Below are 22,258 nucleotides of genomic sequence, written 5' to 3'. Positions count from 1 at the left end.
TTTACAGTCATACAGGGTGTGTGTGTGTGTGTGTGTGTGTGTGTGTGTGTGTGTGTGTGTCAGGCCTGGAGACCAAATACAGCTCTCTGTCTAGACCTCAGGATGGTCTAGAGCAGGCATGCCAACTCTCTAGAGACTGCGATCTACTCCCAGTATAAAAAACTGGCAGTGATCTACCCACTGTCATTGACCATAGTTGTGGAGCTATTTTATGGGGGGAGTGAGCAGAGTTGTTGAGCTTTGTTGGGGAAGGATTGAGCAGAGTTGTTGAGCTGTTTTTAGGAGGGGATGACAAGAGTTCTTGAGCTTGTTTTCGGGACTGGGGCAAGAGTTATTCAGCTTACCCCCCCCCCTTTCACCAGTGACAGTGATGGGACACAGTGGCGTAGCGTGGGTTGTCAGCACCCGGGGCAAGGCAAGTAATTTGCGCCCCCTAACCCGTGGATTTGCGCCCCCTAACCCGTGGATTTGCGCCCCCTAACCCCCAGATGTTGCGCCCGGCCCCCCTGCACCCCCCACGCTACGCCACTGATGGGACATAGTGCAGGAGGTGGGGTGGGGCGGGGCGCAATTGACCAGGAGCACCAGGGCAATCTACCTGTCAATCGCGGTCCACGGTTTGACATTGCTGGTCTAGCGCCACACCCCTCAGTGGCGCTGATCTGCACCCCCCTTGAGTGCTTCTGCCAGACTGGAATATACCCTTGCACTCAGTGGTGGCCTTTGGACTTTCAGATTCCGGCAGGTGTTCTGTGTGACACCAAAATTTGGCACCCCGGCCTCTTGTGCCTTCTGCTCCAAGTCACTGTTGCAGCACCCTCTTGACTCGGCACCCAGTGTGGTTGAACCAGTCGTACTCCCCTAAAATCCGCACCTACTCTGATATTGGGTGTGTTTGCCTGGAAAGAGGAGTGTGTTGAGGATATGTAAAAATCACTAGCCTACTGAGGAAAGGTGAAACGTCCTTTTGTTGCTCCTCCCACTTTTGCCTCTGGCTTCATTCATGTGGCCTGCTGAAAGCTGTCCAGAACAGAATGTGGCCCTCACTCTCTATAACTAGCTACACATCCCTGGGTAAGGCCTCCTGCTGCCGCCACTTGAAGAATTACTGCTTTACATGTAAGTTAAGGTTTTAATCTATTTATATTAACAAAAATCTTATTAATCTGTCCTGTTCCGTGGGAAATGGGGAGTTAAAAACAAAACAACCTTAAACAAGCTTGAGAAAGCAGCAAACTCATCAAATCCAAGGACATTTAAAGCCAGATGGTGTTTTAGACACAAACTATCAAGGGCCATAGAAACTGCACGATAAAGAGTTGCTTCTGTTTGCATCCAAGCAGTGTGTGTTCCTGGATGGGAGGGTGGTGGGTTGATAGTGTGTGGGGGGGGGGGGAGGGAATAAGCAGATTGCTTTAATTGCAGGGACAAACTCTTGTAAGCTTAAAAAGAAACATTGAGTAACACTGACTGATCTGTGAGAAGAGATTTATGTAAACTGCACCTAAACCACAAGTCACATGGCCTTGTTCTCCTCTCCCCCTCCACCCTGTTCGTGTGTTTGCTACTTGTGCTCACAACTGAGGTTATGTTTTTAGTTTGCTTCCTTCCTCAGTCGCGCAAGGTTCCTTAAGCAATGCTAGCCTGTGAATGACTTCCAGTTGAATTCAAGATGTCCTTAAAGAGGCTCATTCAGCAGAACCGCAACGCCAACTGTGTGGGCTCAGTTTACACCCCATACTTGGATCCAATCGGTAACCCACCACTGGACAACAAAAGAAGCCAGGCATTCACAAATTCAATAGACACGTTGTCTAGGGACTACAAGCAGGTATGTATTATTATTAATTATTATTACTATTATTATATTCCTTACTCGGATTTCACCATGAGGGTGGGTTACAACAATTTAAAAAGAGAGTTAAAAGCAGTTAAGTGTTCAAAAGAATTTTAAAACCAGTTAAACCAAGTTACAGTCAAGAGAATGGGGTGGGAAATATATCTATCAGAGGTAACAAGGATAAAGAGGGTTGCTTTCAGCACACCACAGAATTTTTCGTATGCTTCACATTTCTGTTGCTGCTCTTGTTCATTCATTTCCAAGTTGGGCTAATGGGAAATAATGATGCAGACGACTTGTTGGGTAGATTCAGGGCTGGACACCCCCACCCCATTCCTGATGTAGACCTTCATTCACCCCTTCTTCCCTGGTGGAGAGGAGAGCACCATTTTGTGGTTTGCCTCAAGTGCCAAAATGTCTTGGGCCAGCCCTGAACTGTCTATTGCAGGCATCCCCAAACTCGGCCCACCAGCTGTTTTGGGACTACAATCCCCATCATTCCTGACCACTGGGTCCTGTTAGCTAGGGATGATGGGAGTTGTAGTCCCAAAACAGCTGGAGGGCTGAGTTTGGGGGTGCCTGGTCTATCACTTTTGGAGCTGCAATCTTTTAACAGTCCTAGATGCTGTGCCTATATTATCCACCTGAGTCACAGAAATTTAGCAGGTGAGGCTTTCCCACCATTTCTCTGTGCCACAGAAATCTACACCTGTTCAATTTCCATGTCTTAGACTACTGTTTTAGGGCTGGTCTGCCCATTAGGCAGGGGGAGGCAGCTGCCTCAGAGGCTCAGCCAGTTGATTTGGAGCTTTGCGACTAGGAAACAAAGGGTTATCTACTGTGTGGGAGAGGTGCTTGTAAGATTTTCTTCCTTGGATGCCAAAACAACTTGAGTACTAATATTAGGAAAGGAGGTTGACTTGGAAAGGAGGCTGCCATGTGGCGTTTCTCCTCAGGCCCTGGGCACAGAAGCAGGAACTAGGATTGGCACAGGCAATCCCAGTTGATTCAAAGGGATTGTGGCCAGGCATGGTCTGAAGTGCTTGCTTGTGCTGTGGTTAAATCTTGAAAGAAACCATAGGCATGGGCTTTGGGCCCAAGATCAATTCACCGTTCAAGCCACCTCTGTCAATAAGTTCCTTGGCTGCTTGCTAAATTGACAAGGTGTGCCATACCTGGGACTGCTCTCAGTTGACAAATGTGCTGAGATGGATTATATTTTTAATCAATAGAGGCTCTTGCTTTCCACTTTTCGGAGCTGAAATTTGTTCCCTCAAGTGTAAATCATTTAACTTCAGGCAATGGTGATGACTGGGTTGTTGATGCCTCTGAGTCAGGGCTGGCCCTAGGTATTTTGGCACATTACCCAAAGCCAGTCAAGTTATTTTGGCACCTGAGGAAGAAAATCCCATAAGCTCCTTTCCCCCTTCCCTGGAAGTAAACGCTTTGTTGTTGTTGATGTTGTATCAAATGGTGCCTTTGCCCTAGCAATACACTTTCACTAGCACAAGACGAGACGCCCCATTTTCCCTTGATCCCTTCTACCAATAGCACCCTCTATGGCATACCCCATTCTGTTTCAGAGGGTCCGCTATTCTTCAGAAGCAGATACTGCAAAACAGGAAGAGCTGTACTGGGTAGGAGGACTCTTTGAAAATCCAGTGCCCTGCCTTGAGCAAGCACAGCCACTTCTGTTAGTGAAGAGTCACAACTGAAAGGCAACCCACGACTTACAATTTATTCACTTTCATGACATCCAAAATCAGTTGGCTGGGGCAGCAGCTTCACTCTGCCTAATGGTAGGGCCAGCACTCTTTGGAGAGATGCCTTTATCAACAGCTAGTAGCCATGATATGTGCTTGAACCAGAGTCAGGATGCCACCCAACACCACCTGCTGGTGAGCAACCAGGAGAGAAGGGATATTACCTTTTTGCCCCACTTGAGGGATTCCTGGAAATAGCTGGTTGACCACTGTAGGGTTTAGAATGTAGATGGGCCTTTGACCCAGGAGGGCCATTTTTAACGTTTGTGTGTTCCTAAGCTGGGGGAAATCAAGAGGGTGTAACCATCTTCACCATGCCCTGAATTTGAACTTTTGGAGTCACCTGCTTGGCCCTGTTCAAAGGACCCTGGACCAGGTAGACCTTATACGATCATAATTCTCATTGGCAGTTTTGCATATGTAAAGCTTTCATCTAGCATTTTGTTTTCTAGACACAAATGAATTTCTAATGCAACACCCTCCCTTGTCTCTTCTCCTTCCAGCTTGCTTTAAGTAGGACAATCTCTTCAGGTGACTCTGTTGGCCCTCAAAGGTAATAAAGGCATTGCTTTCTCTCTCTAAATATTAGTTCATTACACTGCTACTAGAAATGCAACAATTGTGTGTGGAGGCCCAAGGCAGATACTGAAAGAGGAAGATGAAAGTGTGAAAAAACAAATAACTACAATGAAATCCGTGGGCTGGAGAGTTGTGGAAAGACTGAGCAATGCATACCCGCAGCCCATCCCTAAAGCCAGTAGCTAATGTAACCACCATTACATATTGCAGTGTGGCAGAGTATCATTAGAGAGTTAACCACCTTCGTATTTCTTCTTGAAATGAAAGGTGGTATATACTTTCTTTTGACAACGATAATGATATTGGGAATGGATTTGAAATAATTTCTCCAGTACACGGCTGGTCATTTCCCCTGTGCTACCAATTGGGTAGACAGAAGGCCAGAAGTGCAGAGGAACTGGGACATCACTTTATATGTGACACGTTCCTTTCACTCAGTGGCCCAGACCACACAACCAAACTGGGAATCCAAATATAGGGACAGAAAGGATTCATGCATATAGTATTGTGAAGGGTGAAGCAATTAGGCGGTCATTTCACTATATGCCCAGCACAGAACTCAAAAGTGGGTTGAAATGATGCCATGCTGGAAAACATGGAGGTAAGCTGGGAGCTGGGAGGAAGGATGAATGGATGAGTCTGTTTCTCATCCATGTCACTCTGGGATGTGTTTGTGCAGAAGTCTATTCATTCCCATTTCTGCTACTTAAAAAATAAAAAATCAAATTTTTGAATGTATTTCCCCCCTTTTAAAATGTATTTTATCCTAAACATTTTTATGTGCATTTCAGTACTTCATCTTTTTTGAAGCTGAAAATTGCATCGCAGAATTCAGGGAAGTGTGAAATCTGAAGCATAACTGTGTACAGTTCTGCTTGTTAAATCTGGGATGTGCAGATCTGGTCAGATGATGAATTCCTCAAGTATCCTTGGCTGCAGGAGATGAGAGGCAATGCACGATTGCTTCCTTGTATGCTCAGCTTTGCACACATCCAGTCGATCCACATTCTCACAGTGACAGTTTGGTGATGTGTATAATAATGTATGTCCTGTAAAAAATCCTGTCCACATGATCTTTGGAGATGTGGGGAGATTTTAGATTTTTCATTGCAAAGCACTTGTTAAGAACTACTGATGCTTATGATGTACAGCACATTTATTCTAAATTAAGCCTTAAACATGTTATTCCCTTCCAATGGGTTATTGACTTTGTGTGTATCTGTGTATCTCTCTCTCTGCAGAAAGTCAGTTAAAATCTTCAAAGAAGATAATGAAACATTTGGATTTGAAATTCAGGTGAGCCTTTAACAATATGAATGCAGGGAAATTAAAATGGGAGCTCTCGAACCATTCTAGAGTGCTGCTGCCATTATCAGGTTAGCCCAAGCACACTCATCCATGTAAGCAGAGGTGTGTGTGTGTGTGTGTGTGTGTGTGTGTGTGTGTGTGTGTACACACAATGGGATACTTGGCTCTCTCAAACCTGGAGCTGGTCCTGGCTTTTTCCCCTCAGCCAAACCTTCCACACAAAATTGTTGTGAGGATATAATGGGGAGAACCATGTATCCTGCTTAGAGGAAGGAGGGGACAAAAATGCAAACAAACAAAACAGAAGTGCTTCTTCACAGAAAGAGAATGTTTCACGGGGTGCTAAACTGCTCCTCATGGTTGTTACCCCATGTTGACTGGAATGGAGAGGTCTTTATTCCATGCTAAGCCAGCATTTCATAACTATGAAAGACCCAGTGTGGCCTACTGGTTAGAATGCTGAATTAGGACCTGGAAGAGAAGGGTTGAAATAGTCAGAAAGCTACTCTACTCAGTCTACTCTACCTCACTGGGTTGTTGTTGAGGATAAAATGGGGGCAGTGAAGAGCCATGTGTGCCACCTTGACTCCCATTGGAAGAAACTTGGGATATAACTGTTACAGCAACAACAGCTATTTACCATGCATAAGGAGGTGGGTCGGGCTTTCTGTGAGAGCTCAGAAGATCTCACAGCATGGAATGCCTCAGAGACGAATGAAAGAGGCCCCTGAGGCCTCTGAGCTCCTCTTCTTCCTTTCCCCTCACTTCCTTTTCCAGTGCTATATTGTGAGCAATATCTGTTGTGGGCATCTGACCATTGGTGAGGGGAGGTGGTGTTGCAGGGCCGGCCCTGCCATTAGGCGTATCAGGCAGCTGGTGTGGGGTGTCATGAAAGGACAGCAAATTGTTACTGTTCTATTTTTATTTCCAGGGAGGGGCAGAGATGCTTGTGAGATTTCCTGCTCGAGGTGCCAAAACCACTTGGTTGGCCGTGTCAGCAGCATTTGCTGCTCTGCCTCAGGCAGCAAAATGGCTTGAGCTAACCTTGGGAGGGGACACTGTTTAGTCATTTGGACAGGACCTGATTAGGGCCAAAACAGTTACTGTACTTTAGATTTGCTTCACATTCCCTTCATTTTGTTAGTTGCAGCCAATAGCTATGCCCAGGCAGGAGACCTAAGAAACATTGCTTTGCCTCTGACCAGATCCTTGATATTGTAATTTTATGTTGTGAACCGCCCCGAGATTTACAGGTATAGGGTGGTACACAAATTTAATAAATAATGATAATAATGAAAAAATTGTCCCCCTGTTCTGCTGGGTGCTTGTTGAATTATTATACACACCTACTGTCAGACTGTCTTACAGCTGTGTAACACACCAGGGCCTTGGACACATACTTTCTTTTGTGGTGCCATATGAGCAATTTCTTCCTGATCTTCTTTAAATGTCTGGGAAGGAGAAGGACAGCCTTGCTGTTGGGTGGGAACAATGTTTGTTCCTGTTAGTTCCTCCCCTCTACTATTTATCTTTTAGAAAGAGGAAGCATTTGTTTCAGTGTTGCGTGGGAGAGTGAATGGGTGGGAGGATGCAGTTTGATGGGTACGTAAGCCAGTTTCAAGCCACAAGATAAACCTTTTCCTGTTCCCAATGCTGTGTTTCTGTTCACAGACTCTTCGATTGCAGCGCCACATCAGCCACTCCTTGGAAACTTGCACGTACATCTGCAAAGTTAAAGAAGGAAGCCCCGCCTCGCTTGCCGGACTCCAAAGTGGTAAATAGCCTTTTCCCCCACCCTAAAGTTCACCCAAACAAAGTTCACTGCGGGGATGGGGTAAATATTCAGCCTGAGGACCACACTTCCTCACAGGGAAATTTCCAGGGGCCACATACCAGTAGTGTGTGTGTGTGTGTGTGTGTGTGTGTGTGTGTGTGTGTGGACATAGACACAGACACCACAGACACACCCACCCCTCTCGCCATGCAGATAAGCAAGAGGCACCAGAATTAAAGGATACATTCTAGTCAGATAAAATCACTACAAGATGGCACAGAGTGAAGTCAGTGAGCAGTTTGGCCTGGACCATAGGAACCAACCTTTAGGGGCAGAGGGGCCTTTAGCCCCCCCCCAGTTGATGGGCATTGCTGTTCAAATGGTGTGCATGCGCTGCATCATGTGATCGATTATGTGTGGCAGGGCGTACCTGTCCCCCCCCCCCATATTTTATTCAAGTTGGCACCTCTGGCCTGGACAGAGTCTTGAGGCCTGGACATGGATGTGTGGACAGCCACAGTCAGACCCTGGGCCTGAGGTTTCCCACTCCTGGTTTACTGCTTCTCCCATTTGCTTTTTTTTTAGGATACAGAGGGAACAATGGATACACAGTTCCTAATTATATTTGTTTTTGAATTATCACAGGTTATATTTTGACCAACATCAACGGAAAGAGCACCGAAGGACTTGCTCATAAGCAAATGGTGGACTTGATCAAGTCATCAGGGAACTTTTTGAGGTAATCAAAAGCCCTTCTGCCCCCAAGAAGACAAAAAGGGTTTTCTCATGGTTTGTTATTGCTGCAGAGAAATGGCCAAGGCAGCAATGGGCACAGGCCACAAGAAACATTCCAGGATTCAGAACATTAGAGAGAGTATGCAGGCAGGCAGGCATTTGCCATCAAAAGCCATTGGTGCACTCAGGGCAGGACTTTGGGGCAAAGGTCCAGGGCCCCCCTCAGCAGAATGAGCAGGAGCCCAAATGCAGCAACAGAGCTGGCTTACTATAAATTGAGCTTAACTGAAAAACGTGGTGTTTGTACAACCATTAAGTCCAGAATCTGAAACAGTATTCAATCTATTTAAGAAACTTACGGAGAACTCTTCACATTGTGATCATAGAGGACTTTGCAACATTTTAAATAAAGCAGCATTACTTCAAACCATAAAACACAATTAAAACGACAACAGATTTAAATCAAAGCTGTGGGTACAGTAGAACAATCCAGATACATAAGAAAATTCAAAACTGCTTAAGCAAGCCCCTCCAAAGCCTGAGAGACCAAGCATTTTATTAACAAGGCAACAGAATTCCAACAATATTGTGGCCAGCCATACCTCCAGGAAGGAGGAATATTGTAGTCTGGGTGCCACCACAGAGAAGGCCCTCTTTCATGTCACTTCACAGCAAAGTCTCAGAGCCTGAGTTGCCCGATAGTTGCAACACAGCCTAAAATTTGGCTGTCATATGACAATCAATTAAGGTCTGTTACCCTATGGCTCCTTTGGGACATTTCAATGGGACAGAACTCAGAGGGGATGTAGGCTCCTCATCTTAATAAAAGTACAGCTGTTTTCTCCTATGTCCCCTTCTCTTTCTCAACCCTGGAATATCTCTTTGCCCCCACTACTCAGGCACTATTTAATGGTATTTAATCAGAAATGGATTTCAAGTCCGTTCACATTCTTAACCAGTAATACACGTTCTCTTGGATCAGGCAAGAATCAGTGATGACATGAGCCCAAGTTTGCCTCCTTATCCACTTGAGCTGCCAGAAGTTATTAAGCTTGTTTTTATTTTTTTTTATCTTTTTGTTGAATTTATATATCATCCTATACCTGGAGGTCTCGCGGGTGTGTGTGTGTGTGTGTCACAGAACAAAATCAAAATATAAAACATTGTTGTCCCAATAGCAATCTTGTCTGTCTCAAAAATCAAGTATGTAAATGATGTCTGCAAACGTTCATATTTGCCAGAGGCAAGTAACAAGGCATGGCTAGAACCATTCTCCTTGTGAGCTTTAGCATGGCTTATATTTGGTATGGGAGAAACAACCAAGACTAGTTGGAGCCACAGTCTAATGCAGGAAATGCATGCCTGACATTTTAACTTGCATTCATATTAGCAGTATGAAATTTTATTAATAGTGGTAATAATAATAATAATAATAATAATAATAATAATAATAATAATAATAATAATAATAATACTTACTGTTTGCAGGTTAGATACTGTGAATGAGTCCTTTATAATGAAGCGGATGGAACTGGAAACTAAGCTGCGGTTCTTGAAGGTACTGATTCTATATAGAGGATAGAAAGCATCAGTTTTAACCTTTATGCAGAAACCACCTGAAGATACATTTGTTTATTTAGGGGCTTTTATCTTTGATTTTCTTCACAAAGTGAACTCAGAGTGGTTCAGATAATAAACCATGATATGAGACATAAAAGCAAATTCAATATAAATATTCCCAAATCAATAAGAGCAAAAAAACAACACCTGCCATGCAAAGTAGCAACATTATAATCACAGCATCCAGGGAAACTACCCAGCCTTTTCTCTGTCCCAACTGAATCAGGAAAGCTAGCCGAAGGGCTAGGCAGGTGTTTGGAGGCAGTGATGAAATCCTTGAAAGATGGAGGTGTCATGTGTTCTAAGTTCTCAAGTCGAGAAAGTGAGAGGGGGCAGCCTACATGGGGTTGTCCTTCAAGATAACTCAGGAGCTTCAACTGGTCCAAAAGGCAGCAGTTGGAGTTACATTTAGAACTCATATAACCCTTGTTCTAAAACAGCTGCATTTGTTGCCAGCAGTTGGGTGATGTTAATTGCCCTCAGCCTAACTTAATGCAGGTGTGGGGAGCTCAGAGGAAGAACAAGAGGGGGAAAACATGGGGTGAGTTGGGAAAAAATCTGAAATGGAGGTGGAGGAAGCCCTTTGCTGGAGATTAGTTCAGATCTTTGATCCTATCCTTCCCCTGGCAACTGGGGGTGGGGGTGGGGAGAAGAGGAGGAGGAGGAGGAAGAGAGAGAGAGAGAGAGAATGAGAATGAGGAAGGAGAAAGGGAAACAAAGGGGGAAATAATGGCCCCACCCACTTTACTCCAGCCCTGCCCACTGCTCCCAATGAATTACCCCCTTCCCCAAAGAATGTAGTCTCAACAGGTGGGGGCGGGGGAGAGGAGGAGGAAAGTTCCGGGTGGCTATTACACTAATGCTAACATAAATGAAGAGTAGAGCACCTGCCCTAGACACTATTTTTTGGGGACGAAGAAGACAGAAAATGGGCCTCAATGTAATGCTGCATGTCTTCAGTTATAAAAAGAAGGCAAAATTATTAAATCTTCTATTGCCAGTTTTGACTCATTTTGCAATATGATTAATGAGCAGCCAGCTTTTCCGCTAGCTGGAAAGGACTTAGTGCAGGCAGCAGCTCAAGCAGAATGGCATCCGTTCAGCTTTCCTTGGGCTCTGTGCCTGCAGCTTAAGCCAGGAAAGTACATTTCAGCCCCTGAATATTTATATTGGGAGAGGGGAGCCAGCAAGCATCATGTGATTCCACCTAGCTCCTGATGATAGGAAAGCAACGTAACTCCTTGTCTAATTCATGATAGAACAACGCCCAGTAGAAACAGTAGCCTTTTTCGGAGTTTCAGTTGCACAGATACTGAACCACCAAAGGAAAAAGCAGAATTGTGTCCACTGGCCTTGCTCCTCCTCCTCCTCCTCCACACCTTCAGTGGAAGGGTCTGAACCTAGTGGAAAGTTGCACACATACCATTGTACATGCTCAGGCTCCTCTGCATTTAACTGGAGACCTGATCACGTAGGTTTCCTAGTCCCTTGAAGCACCTATGCATTTATAACTGAACATTCCCATCTCAGGAAATTAAACCATTATCCTTAAGATAGAGGTCATGAATTTTTGTCCCTGATTCGGAGTTAAACTTATTTCACCTTCCCTTCTACTCATTGGGCATGAAATCCTGGCAGGGACAGGGTTAAAGGTTTCTTTAGCTGCACAATGGGGCCTTCATCTTGATTAAGTCGTTAGCTGCTGTGAAATTCCCATAAATCATCACCGCAACCATGCTGCCAATATCCAGCAGAGAATATGAGGGAAAGGTCCTTGCACTCTGCTGCTGTTCCACTTTAGTACAAAATCTTGAAACCGAAGGAGGAAACGTGGGAAGGCCACTGGCCCAGCCAAACTGCTTACATAACCCCAAAGCCACCACCTGAGCTTGACCTCCAGATGACACCAAATCCTGGGATGGTAGCAAGCGCCTTGATTAAAGCAGCTAAGAAGGCAAGGGATTCCTGCCATCCAGCCTAGAAAGAGCTAGCAAAATGTGCTTGAACCGCAGAGCCAAACTTTTTCATTGCTCTGATTAATGAGAGAGCACAGTGGCTGATTATTATGAAGCCTGGCAAACTAGGAAGAATGCTGTCTTGTCACTTATCCAAAACTTGGATAAACTCCCTGATGATGATCTTTTTCTCTCTTGGAAGGAAAGCTTTAGGAATCGCACTGGGATTTAAGGAAAGGGATTGGAGTTTAAAGGAAGTGTAATACATACATTTGCAGTAATCTATGATACACAGTACAGAATGTCACTGCTCAGCTGTTCTAGGGGAAAGTGAGATGGGATTATGTGTCCCAATAAGAACATAAGGAGATCCTTTTGGATAAGACCAAAGACCCACCTAGTCCAATTTCCTGGTCATTTCTCTTAGATTCTGATGTTTCCCTTGGGCGTTTTTCAACTCCCCAGGTGTGTGACCAGTAAGCAAATTTCGAAATCTGAATACCCAAAGTCCATCATGACCCCCCCCCCACCAACAACAACTTGGATATGCATTATTCCCTCCCTCCTCAAAAACCACCATTCACTTTAATTAATGTCCAACTGATTCCAATGCCTGGGGGGGGGGATTTGAAATCCTGATTTAAAAAAAAACAACAACAGGAAAGAGGCAACATGAGAAAGAGGGATAAAACACTAAACTGCATTTAACAACAAATACAAATCCCTCAGACACAACTGGACCAATTCAGAGAAAATCACTGGACACGTTTGTCACAATCACAATGGGGGCTCGAGTGTATAACCGAGCTACCTTATAAAGTGTTGTGCCCCAAATTGCAGTGATCTCTGCTTGCCTTTTACAGAAAACCCTGCAAGAAAAATTGCTGGAGTTCCAGTCACTGTGCTTACGAGAACACCACCTTGCTAATGGTAAGGCTGAATTTCCTATGATAGAAAATAAGAATGCATAACCACCCCAGTTTCCTCTGCAAAAATGATGTGAACACCAGTGAGTCAATGAGTTTCCTGAGTTTCAGATTTTGGTTTGCCTTTGTTCTCTCCTGCAGATAAAAGGTTTGGGAGAAGCTGTATAGAAGAACACCGCCCATAGCATAAATTGCCATGATAAGTCTTCAGTTCCCCCAAAGAATCATGGGAGCTGCAGTTTGCTAAGTGTGCTGAGAGTTGTTAGGCAGCCCCTGCTCCCTTCTCAGAGCTACAATTCCCAGACTTCCCTGTGAAGATAAATTGATTGTTGAACCACTTTGGGAACTGTAGCTCTGAGGGAAATAGGGGTCTCATACCAACTCTCAGCACCTTTATCAAGCTACAGCTCCCAGAACTCTTCGTTGGAAGCTATTACTGTTTAAATTCATATGATAATACTTTAAATATATGGTGTGAATGTGGCCATATGACACTGACTGTACACCTCTGGCTGGTATTAAAACATTTGCCTGAATTGTGCATACAGTAGAGTGAGATGAGCGCACAACCCTAGAGTCTGTCAAGACTGGCCCATACAGGCAGGGGTACCTTTACCTTTAGTCTTTATGGGACGCGGGTGGCGCTGTGGGTTAAACCTCAGCGCCTAGGACTTGCTGATCGCATGGTCGGCGGTTCGAATCCCCGCGGCGGGGTGCGCTCCCGTTGTTCGGTCCCAGCGCCTGCCAACCTAGCAGTTCGAAAGCACCCACGGGTGCAAGTAGATAAATAGGGACCGCTTACCAGCGGGAAGGTAAACAGCGTTCCGTGTGCTGCGCTGGCTCACCAGATGCAGCTTGTCACGCTAGCCACGTGACCCGGAAGTGTCTGCGGACAGCGCTGGCTCCTGGCCTATAGAGTGAGATGAGCACACAACCCTAGAGTCTGTCAAGACTGGCCCGTATGGGCAGGGGTACCTTTACCTTTACCTTTAGTCTTTAGCATGAAGTTTCTGCTTTTAGGAAATTGCATTTTGAACACTGCATACGAAGCTTTTCACCTTGCTGATCCAGCCAATTTGTTTTTAATGGTATTTGTTTTATTGATTTACCTTTACGTTTTATTTCTTATTGTTGCTATTTTGTTTCTAATCTGCATTGTAGACTGCCTGGGGGGGTAGATATTTTTGAAGGGCAGTTTATAAATGCCTTAAATATACATACATGATTTTTGTATCCACTTGTATTGATTTTTCAAGGCTGCTGTGAGCCACACTGGAGAAATCAGAATTCCCCAGAGCCTTAATAAACAGCCTTTACTTATTATTTATTTAATTTCTATACCGCCCTTCATCTGAGGATCACAGGGCAGATTACAGTATAAAAACGCAATATTATTTGTAGTATGTGATACAAGTGTAATCAAATGTTGTCCCCAAAATAGAAGGTCACATGAATTAGGCTCATCTCTAAACTGAAGGTAGACAGGAGATCTGGGACCTCCACAGAGACCTGGAAACAACGAAGAGTTTAAGTGATGTAGGTTAGGGAGAGAGATGGTGACAGGTCCAGCACCAGCCCACTGAGTTCCACTGCTGGGTAGAGATTTAAATCCAATTCTTGCCAGCCCTAGTTTGATGCTCTTAGTGCAGTGGCTGGTAACCTGTGGCCCTCCAGATATTGTTTGACTACAGCTCACCTGATCTCTGACCATTGGCCATGTTGACTGGGGCTGATGAGAGCTGGTGTCCCACACCATTCGAAGGGTCATCAGTTTGCCATCGCTGCTCTGACCATTATACTACACCAGCTCTCAGGCCGGCTAAGTAAAAAATAGAATTTAACATTTGTATAGCATAGCATAGGGGTGAGCAACATTCCCCTTCTGAACAACCTTCCAAAGGTTGGCAGGGCCAGGGGCAAATGTGGAGCCACTGTGGTGTGTCAGGGTTTGAATCCTCACTCAGCTATGGGTGACCTTGGGCCAGTCACAGTCTCTCAGCTTAACCTACCTCACAGGGTTGTTGTGAGGAGAAAATGGGGAGAACCACAGAGCTCCTGAGAGGAAAAGGTGGTATATAAATGTAAGAAAGGAGGAGAAGAGCAATGAGGGTGAACACCTCTGTAGAGTTGGCTAGCTCCTCTATGCATGCTCACACACCCCAAGCAAGCAAGAGGCATTATCAGAGTTCAATTACACTTTCTAGTCAGACAAAAACACTTGGGGTGTGAAGAACAGAACAGAATAGAATAGAATAGAATTTATTATTTATACCCCGCCCATCTGGCTGGGTTTCCCCAGCCACTCTGGGCAGCTTCCAACAAAGCATTAAAATACAGTAGTCTGTTAAAACATTAAAAGCTTCCCTAAAGAGGGCTGCCTTCAGATGTCTTCTAAAAATCTGGTAGTTGTTGTTCTCTTTGACATCTGGTGGGAGGGTGAATAGGGGTTAGAGTTCCAAGAGAGGCCAGAGAGACTTGGAGGGCCACATTTGGCCCCTGGACCTGAGTTTCCCCATTCCTACCATAGTTTTTTTGAGTACTCAAAGAATTTATCATGCATTTTTTTATTGTAATCCTTACAACCTCTGCAAGGTTGTTGTTATTAATTATTATTATTATTATTATTATTATTATTATTATTATTATTATTATTATTATTCCCCTTTCTGCAGATGGCAGAGAGACTTGCCTAAGGCTCCCTGATAAGTTCATGGCAGATACAATTCATAGCTCAGTCTCGCCTACCACTACACTGCACCAGCTTTCACATTCACACAATGTGCACCAGTTAGAATGCAGAAGTGAAACACACACACACACACACACACACACACACACACACCGCCCACTGGGGTGCTTATCGTGTCATATTAGAGCTAGCAATGGGTGGGTCTGTCAATTTCGGTTTCAGTCAATTTTGCATTTCCCTCCCCAACCTTAATTTCATATCTCCACATTTCTGCACCAGTTTGCAATTTTTTTAAAAAGAAAAAGTCCTAATGGAAATTCATCAGCATTTTAGTCCCATTTCTCCTAATCTGCATAACTGTATGCAAAATTGCCTTACACGTTTTTGCAAAGCAATTCCCCCCGCCCCCAAATAATAACAGTTCAATTTTGTATGTCATTTTCAGTAATATATGCATCTAATGCACACTTTACCACAGTGTATGGATTTTTGTACACCTTACTTGGCTGGAAAACTGCATTGCAAAATTCAGGAAAGCGTGAATTTTGAAAGATGGCTGTGTTTTGGTTCTCATGTTTTTTCAGAGAGTGTGAATTAGGAAGGATCACCTTTAAATGAAAACTGAATGTAATTTCTCCCCCATTCCAAAGTGAGAGCTCCAATGATATTTCAGCAAGATCAGTACATTTAGTACCGTGGAACCTCGGGTTATGTACTGTCCTCCTTATGAACGCTTTGGGTTACAAGCTCCACTAACCTGGAAGTAGGTATTCCGGGTAGCAAACTTTGCCCCAGGATGCGAGTGGAAGTCACATGCTGGTGGCGTGGTGGCAGGAGGCCCCATTAGTAAAAGCGTGCCTCAGGTTAAGAATGGTTTCGGGTTAAGAACGAACCTCCAGAACGAATCAAGTTCATAAACAGAGGTACCACTGTATATTATTCCAGCTTGTGCATTTTGAGGTAATTAATGCATGTTCTCTTCTGTCTCTTTCCTAGGGGAAATGTGCTCCCCACTTGAATTTGTGGGACTGGAAGAATCTAACTTATTTGGTGATTACGCTGGATCAGGGTCAGCTTTGGCAAACAAACCCCGATTTCCCAGCGAAAGCAGCTGTTTAAGCCGCCTGAGCTCAATGACTGTGGACAGTGAGGACAGCTTCTACCAAGCCTACGATTCGGAGGATCCTGCTAGTGGGACTTTTAGCCGGCAGTCGAGCACAGAAGACGACTGCTTCCTCTCGAGGGACAGTGATGCTGCCTTTGTGAAGAGTTCACTGAGAAGGCACAGAAGCATCAGTGTGATGAGCAGTGGGTCAGCATCTCCCTCTTGGGACGGAAGCAATGTCTCGAACATATTTGGGACTCTCCCGCGGAAAAGCCGGAAGGGAAGTGTTCGGAAGAGGCTGCTGAAATTCATCCCTGGACTCTACCGAGCTGTAGAAGAGGAAGAAAGTCGAGTCTGACGACTTGAAGTGGGCTAGGTACTGCATCCTTCAGTGAATATCTGGGCAACAACCTGCAGCTTTCAAACAGAAGTGCAGGTCCTACGTCAGGGACAAAATACAATTCCCATCATCCCTGATCATTGGCCATGCTGGCAGAGGCTGATGGGAACTGGAGTCCAACAATATCTAAAGGCCAAAGATTTCCCCATCCCTAATGTTGTGCCTGCACTTCATTCAGTGAAAAGTCAATGGAGGTGAAGGGAACACTTGAGACTGAGAGACTTGTTTTCCCCTGAAATAGTTTCAAGACATCCCCATTGATATTATATATGTATACATGGCATTTGGGGGTGAAGGGCAGGAGGGTGGATGGCTGTTTTCAAATGACATTCATACATTGTGGGTCAGACATGGCAACTGCTAGGAACTAAGTGTCATGATGGTCCTTTCCCAAGTCTTACTAGTTGCTAACAAGAAAATTAGACATATTTATTATCTAAGTAATCAAACAAAGGCCCATTCACAAGTTTGGCTCTACCAGCACATTTCCTTCACACAGTTATTAAGGGTTCGCAGCTGTCCATGCTTGTTTTCTTGTCCCTTTCTGATCACAGGGAAAAAGTAACCCATGAACCAGAAGTATATGTGTGTACTGGTTTGCAGGAGTACAGCAATTCCTGTGATTTGAGGAGCCTTAAGAAGCAAAGCAAATCTATTATAAGCATGAGAATTGATGAAATCTTTTGAACCAGCATACAAGTATATTTAGTATTATTTCTTGCATGTATGTGCAAAGAAGATTTGGCAACATTAATGACCTGGGTTCATAGAGCTATAGCCTTCAGATGTAACTACACTGCCTGTTCCTGTTCTTTGATGTACGGTGTGTGTTCCAGAAGAAAAAAAGACCAAGTGCTTTAATACAGCCCCCCCCTTTGTAAATATAGTTCAAATTGCATTTCATGTGTATATATTTGAATATCAGTTTTGAAGAATGAAGTGGTTGATATTAGCTTTTCAACAAACAAACTGAAAGGTGGTCACCAAATGGTAAATATTGGGATATGGACATCAGAAGTTGTTCCAGGGGCAGGGGGTGGGAGGGGTTAAAAACTCAAACATGCTAAAAACATAAAATACTAAATTTTCAAGGTCCACATTGGAGGGGGGGAAATGGAGTTTTGAGATTCTGATTTCTAAGTGGCTGGTTTTAAAAAGGCATGCATAGCTCCACCTCTGGAGTTGAATACGTCTGGTCATGGCCTATACCTAGATGACAAATGTCCTGGAAACTCTGAACTCTCTAAAGCAGGGGTGCCCAAACTTTTCCCAAAGAGTCAGATTTGATGAAGTGAACATGCATGAGGGCTGACCAAAGTTCTTGAGCTTTTTTAGGGTTGAGGTTGTTGAGCTTTTAGGATTTCCCCCCGGGACATATATTGCTACTGGGGCCTGTTTAAATCAACCGGTAGGCTGGATTAGGCCCCTGAAATGCTCTAAAGGAAGATAGGAAGGATAGACAATGGAAGAGCAAAATATAGCAATGAACAAGGCTGCAATTCTGAGCACGTTTAAAGGTAAAGGGACCCCTGACCATTAGGTCCAGTCGTGGACGAGTCTGGGGTTGCGGCGCTCATCTCGCTCATCTCAAGAGAGCCGGCGTACAGCTTCCAGGTCATGTGGCCAGCAGGACTAAGCCGCTTCTGGTGAACCAGAGCAGCGCACAGAAACGCCATTTACCTTCCCACCAGAGTGGTACCTATTTATCTACTTGCACTTTGACGTGCTTTCAAACTGCTAGGTCAGCAGAAGCAGGGACCGAGCAACAGGAGCTCACCCCGTCGCGGGGATTCAAACCACCAACCTTCTGATCAGCAAGTCCTAGGCTCTGTGGTTTAACCCACAGCGCCACCCACATCCCCTGAGCATGTTTACCTCATAGTAAACCAGACCCCATCAGTGTATATGTAAAGTTAGGATCCCCCCCCCAGTGTTCATCACCGTACACACTGTTCCCATTGAACTACATTAACCGTTTTGCACAGTTTGGAGAGTTCAGATCCAATCAGCGCCCTCTTCGCTTCTTCCTCACCTACTGTTCTCAAGCAGAGTGAACTTAAAGAAAAAAAACATTTAGAGGATGTGGTCAGGGCCCCTTTCTTATGAATCCTGGAACTGCTTGCTAGCAGCTGTCTTTCATGACGTGGCCTAAAGGGAGGAGGATGTGGCAACTGAGCAGAAGCTAAGCATGTCTGGATCTCACCAGGGTCTGGGTGAGAGGCTGTATGGGAACTTTCTGCCTGCCACCTTTGAGATCCACGTTGGAAGAGATGCAGCAAGATATAAGCGTATCAAATTAATAAGCAAAACACCTTGACTGCAAGGAGCCAGAGTACCTGTACTAAGTACTCTGCTGATAAAGTAGATGAACTACTTGCTCACAAATAATTCCGTATTTCTTAAATTGGGGGCCTAACAATAAATTAGACAAGCACTGCCCCTTCTGAGTTTCAGACACCTAGTCAAAACTGCTCTATTTCAGGAGGTCTGTGAAACCTAAACGTTTTACACGTTTTAAAGAAGGATTTTCAGTTCTTGAGGTTTTAAATTTTGGAGGTTTATGTTTTTAAATTTTGTATGTTGTAAGTTTTATTGTGAGACCTACATGATGAAAAACAAGATACTGTATCATTTTTCAAAAAATAATAAATATTCGGGGAAGCAAATTTCTGCATGTCCATTCTCAGCACACACAAGGTGGAGGGGGCTTTGGTCTTTTAAATTTCATTTTTTTAAATAATTTTTTTTATTGGTTTTACAAAGTTTTTATAAACAATACAAACAAATAAAAAGACAAAACACGTATAAATTCCTCTCCTTTTTTTCATAAACCTCATTTCTCTGACTCCCCCAAACCTCCCCTTTCTGCATCCCAATTCCCAAAATTATTTCAGCAAGTCCTAAATTAGATTTTTATCAAGTTTAGTTCCTTATTTGTTCTTTTCTTTTACTTAATCTTTTGTCACTGTAATCTCCTTTTTTTTACTAAAAACCTCAACATTTTAGCATTCATTAATTTTGTAATATTTCTTAAGATAAATTTTAAATTTCTTCCAGTCTTCATCCGCCGTTTCTTTTCCCCGTTCACGGATTCTGTCAGTCATTTCAGCCAATGTCATATAGTCTATTGGTCTTTTAAATTTCAGCAGTGCCCTGTGCAAGGCAAAAATTCAGCTCCCTCACCTCTCGCCTTCTGTTCTGCATGTGCACTATGCTATAGTTGTGATGGTCCGAGGCGCTGATGGGAGCTGTAGTCCAACAATATCTGAACGTCACTACATCAGCTACCTGTGCATTTGGACAAACAACTTGGCTAGGAATTTCAAGAAGACACAGACCTCTATGCTGGCTGTATTGTACACATTTGTGTCACAAGGTTACTAAGGCACTTTGGTGGTGCCCTGTGGTACCACACACATATACAGACCCGTTTGCCAGAATTTACTGCAGTTCCCTACTGAGGGTGGAAGAGCCAAGAGCTAATATCACCACATGAGGTTGACCCAGTGTCTCTGCCCATGCACAACTCTTGAGTTGGGTGGGCTTTTAGGTGTGTGGTTTAAAAATAAATAAATGAGGTGAGGTATTCTGTGGGAGGATATTTCCATTTTCTCTACAGCTGCAGGTTTAATATAGCATGGGAGAGAGGAAGTGTTTTTCTGTCATGCCACTATGCTAACATCAGCTGTTGCCACAGTAACGTCGACCTTAGCGCAACCAGCAGTGCTGACGTAGGGGGGCAACCGTCTGCCAATTGCCTTTGGCAAAAGACCTCTGGGCCAAAAGGACTTCTGGGTAGTTGTTGCACCACCTCCATCTCAACAGGAACACCAGCGAGGGAAGTTCAGCATGGACCCAACCAGATGTAATTGGTTCTTAACATCTCTTTTCTTTCCTCTGGCATTATCAGACAGATCTCTTTCCTCTTGCTTTTTTATTTCCCTGCTTCCTCTGCTAAGTCTTGCCTTTGAATTTCTAAGCCTGAGGGCAGGGCCTACATGATATGTCTTATTTTCATTTATACACAGTGTATGCCAGTGGCACTGTGTATTGCATTTTCATTGGTGTCGAGACTTTTTTTTTGCGGGAAAACAGACTAATAATTGTGATGTCCACTCCTGCTTTAACAACTATCCCCCTCTGTGTCACCAAAAGCAAAGCATATCCATGTTGCTTTAGAACAACTGCTTTTACCCAACTGAATATTTAATCATATAATTTTTTAGTAGATTAAACTACTAAAGATTTCTTTAACTGGGTGACAGACTTATTGAAAACGTATTAGCCAAGGACTGCATATCTCAAACTCAGTCAACAGGAAATTTAGGACATAAGCAATGTTACTATTGCCTGTCAATGTCAGTGAAGTCAGGGGCAGCACTACCATGAGACAGTGTGGCAAATGTTGAGCGGCAAAGGGTGGACACAGTTTTTTTTTTTTATAAAATTTTTATTGGTTTTACGAAATTTTTTTAAAAAACAAACAAACACTTAAGAAAACAAACATACACGTATAATTTCATAACATATTTTCATAAACCTCTTTTCTAAGACTTCCCCATACCCCCCCTTTCTGCATCCCAATGTCCATAATTTTATAGCAACTCCCAATTGTTACTTTCCAACCTTAATCATCTTAGTCATCTCTATATTCTAACCTTATGTCGCTGTATCCCTTTGTTCCTAAGAACCAAAACACTCTAACATTCATTAAGTTTATAATAGTCCTTAAGATATCTTTTGAATTTTCTCCATTCTTCTTCCGCTGTCTCTTTTCCTTGATCACGGATTCTGCCTGTCATCTCTGCCAATGTCATATAGTCCATCACTTTCATCTGCCATTCTTCCAGAGTGGGTAGATCTTGTGTCTTCCAATACTTTGCGATGAGTATTCTTGCTGCTGTTGTAGCGTACATGAAAAAAGCTCTGTCCTTCTTTGACACCAATTGGCCGACAATGCCCAAGAGAAAGGCCTCTGGTTTTTTAGGAAAAGTACATTTAAGTACCTTTTTCATTTCATTATAAATCATTTCCCAGAAAGCCTTAATCTTCGGGCATGTCCACCAAAGGTGGTAGAAGGTACCTTCAGTCTCTTTGCATTTCCAACATTTGTTATCGGGCAAATGATAAATTTTTGCCAGCTTGACTGGGGTCATGTACCACCTGTATACCATTTTCATAATGTTTTCCTTTAAGGCATTACATGCCGTAAATTTGATACCGGTGTTCCATAACCATTCCCAGTCATCTGACATAATGTTATGACCAACATCCTGTGCCCACTTAATCATGGCTGATTTGACTGTTTCCTCCTCTGTATTCCACTTCAGCAACAAGTTATACATTCTAGATAAATTCTTAGTGGTAGGTTCTAGCAATTCGGTTTCTAATTTTGATTTTTCCACCTGGAAGCCGACTTTCCTGTCCTGTTTAAAAAATTCCATTATTTGACGGTATTGAAACCAATTTTCCACTTTATGTTTCAATTTTTCCTGGCTTTGTAATTTGAACTTATCTCCATCCTGTTCTAAGATTTCCCAATACTTCGGCCATCCGACCTCCAT

The 22,258-nt window shown here is 43.8% G+C and overlaps 1 protein-coding gene and 1 long non-coding RNA gene across 2 annotated transcripts in view; one reads left to right on the top strand and one right to left on the bottom strand.

The window, feature by feature from the left end:
- Positions 1–22,258, bottom strand: part of LOC308583706 — a 58,311-nt gene that overhangs the window by 16,826 nt on the left and 19,227 nt on the right. Inside the window, exon 3 of the long non-coding RNA XR_014006366.1 lies at positions 9,479–9,566. This is a non-coding gene — a long non-coding RNA (uncharacterized lncRNA). The remainder of the gene's footprint in view (positions 1–9,478; positions 9,567–22,258) is intronic.
- On the top strand, positions 1,423–17,629 carry CYTIP (cytohesin 1 interacting protein). The gene is made up of 8 exons (XM_081187802.1): positions 1,423–1,831; positions 4,107–4,156; positions 5,424–5,478; positions 7,162–7,264; positions 7,910–8,003; positions 9,488–9,557; positions 12,438–12,504; positions 16,186–17,629. The coding sequence occupies exons 1-8, from the start codon at positions 1,673–1,675 to the stop codon at positions 16,650–16,652; spliced, it is 1,065 nt and encodes a 354-aa protein (XP_081043928.1). The 5' UTR covers positions 1,423–1,672; the 3' UTR covers positions 16,653–17,629.

Source organism: Podarcis bocagei, assembly GCF_964188305.1.
Source record: "Podarcis bocagei genome assembly, chromosome: 1".
Lineage (NCBI taxonomy): Eukaryota > Metazoa > Chordata > Lepidosauria > Squamata > Lacertidae > Podarcis > Podarcis bocagei.
Note: the sequence above shows the minus strand (reverse complement) of the source record. Positions and strands in the feature narration are given on the sequence as shown.

Excerpts from the sequence above, each read along its gene's own strand:
- CYTIP (XM_081187802.1), top strand. The coding sequence starts at position 1,673 with ATGTCCTTAAAGAGGCTCATTCAGCAGAACCGCAACGCCAACTGTGTG. Across the intron at positions 9,558-12,437 it reads CTAAGCTGCGGTTCTTGAAG|AAAACCCTGCAAGAAAAATT; the intron begins GTACTGATTCTA and ends TGCCTTTTACAG. Across the intron at positions 12,505-16,185 it reads AGAACACCACCTTGCTAATG|GGGAAATGTGCTCCCCACTT; the intron begins GTAAGGCTGAAT and ends TCTCTTTCCTAG.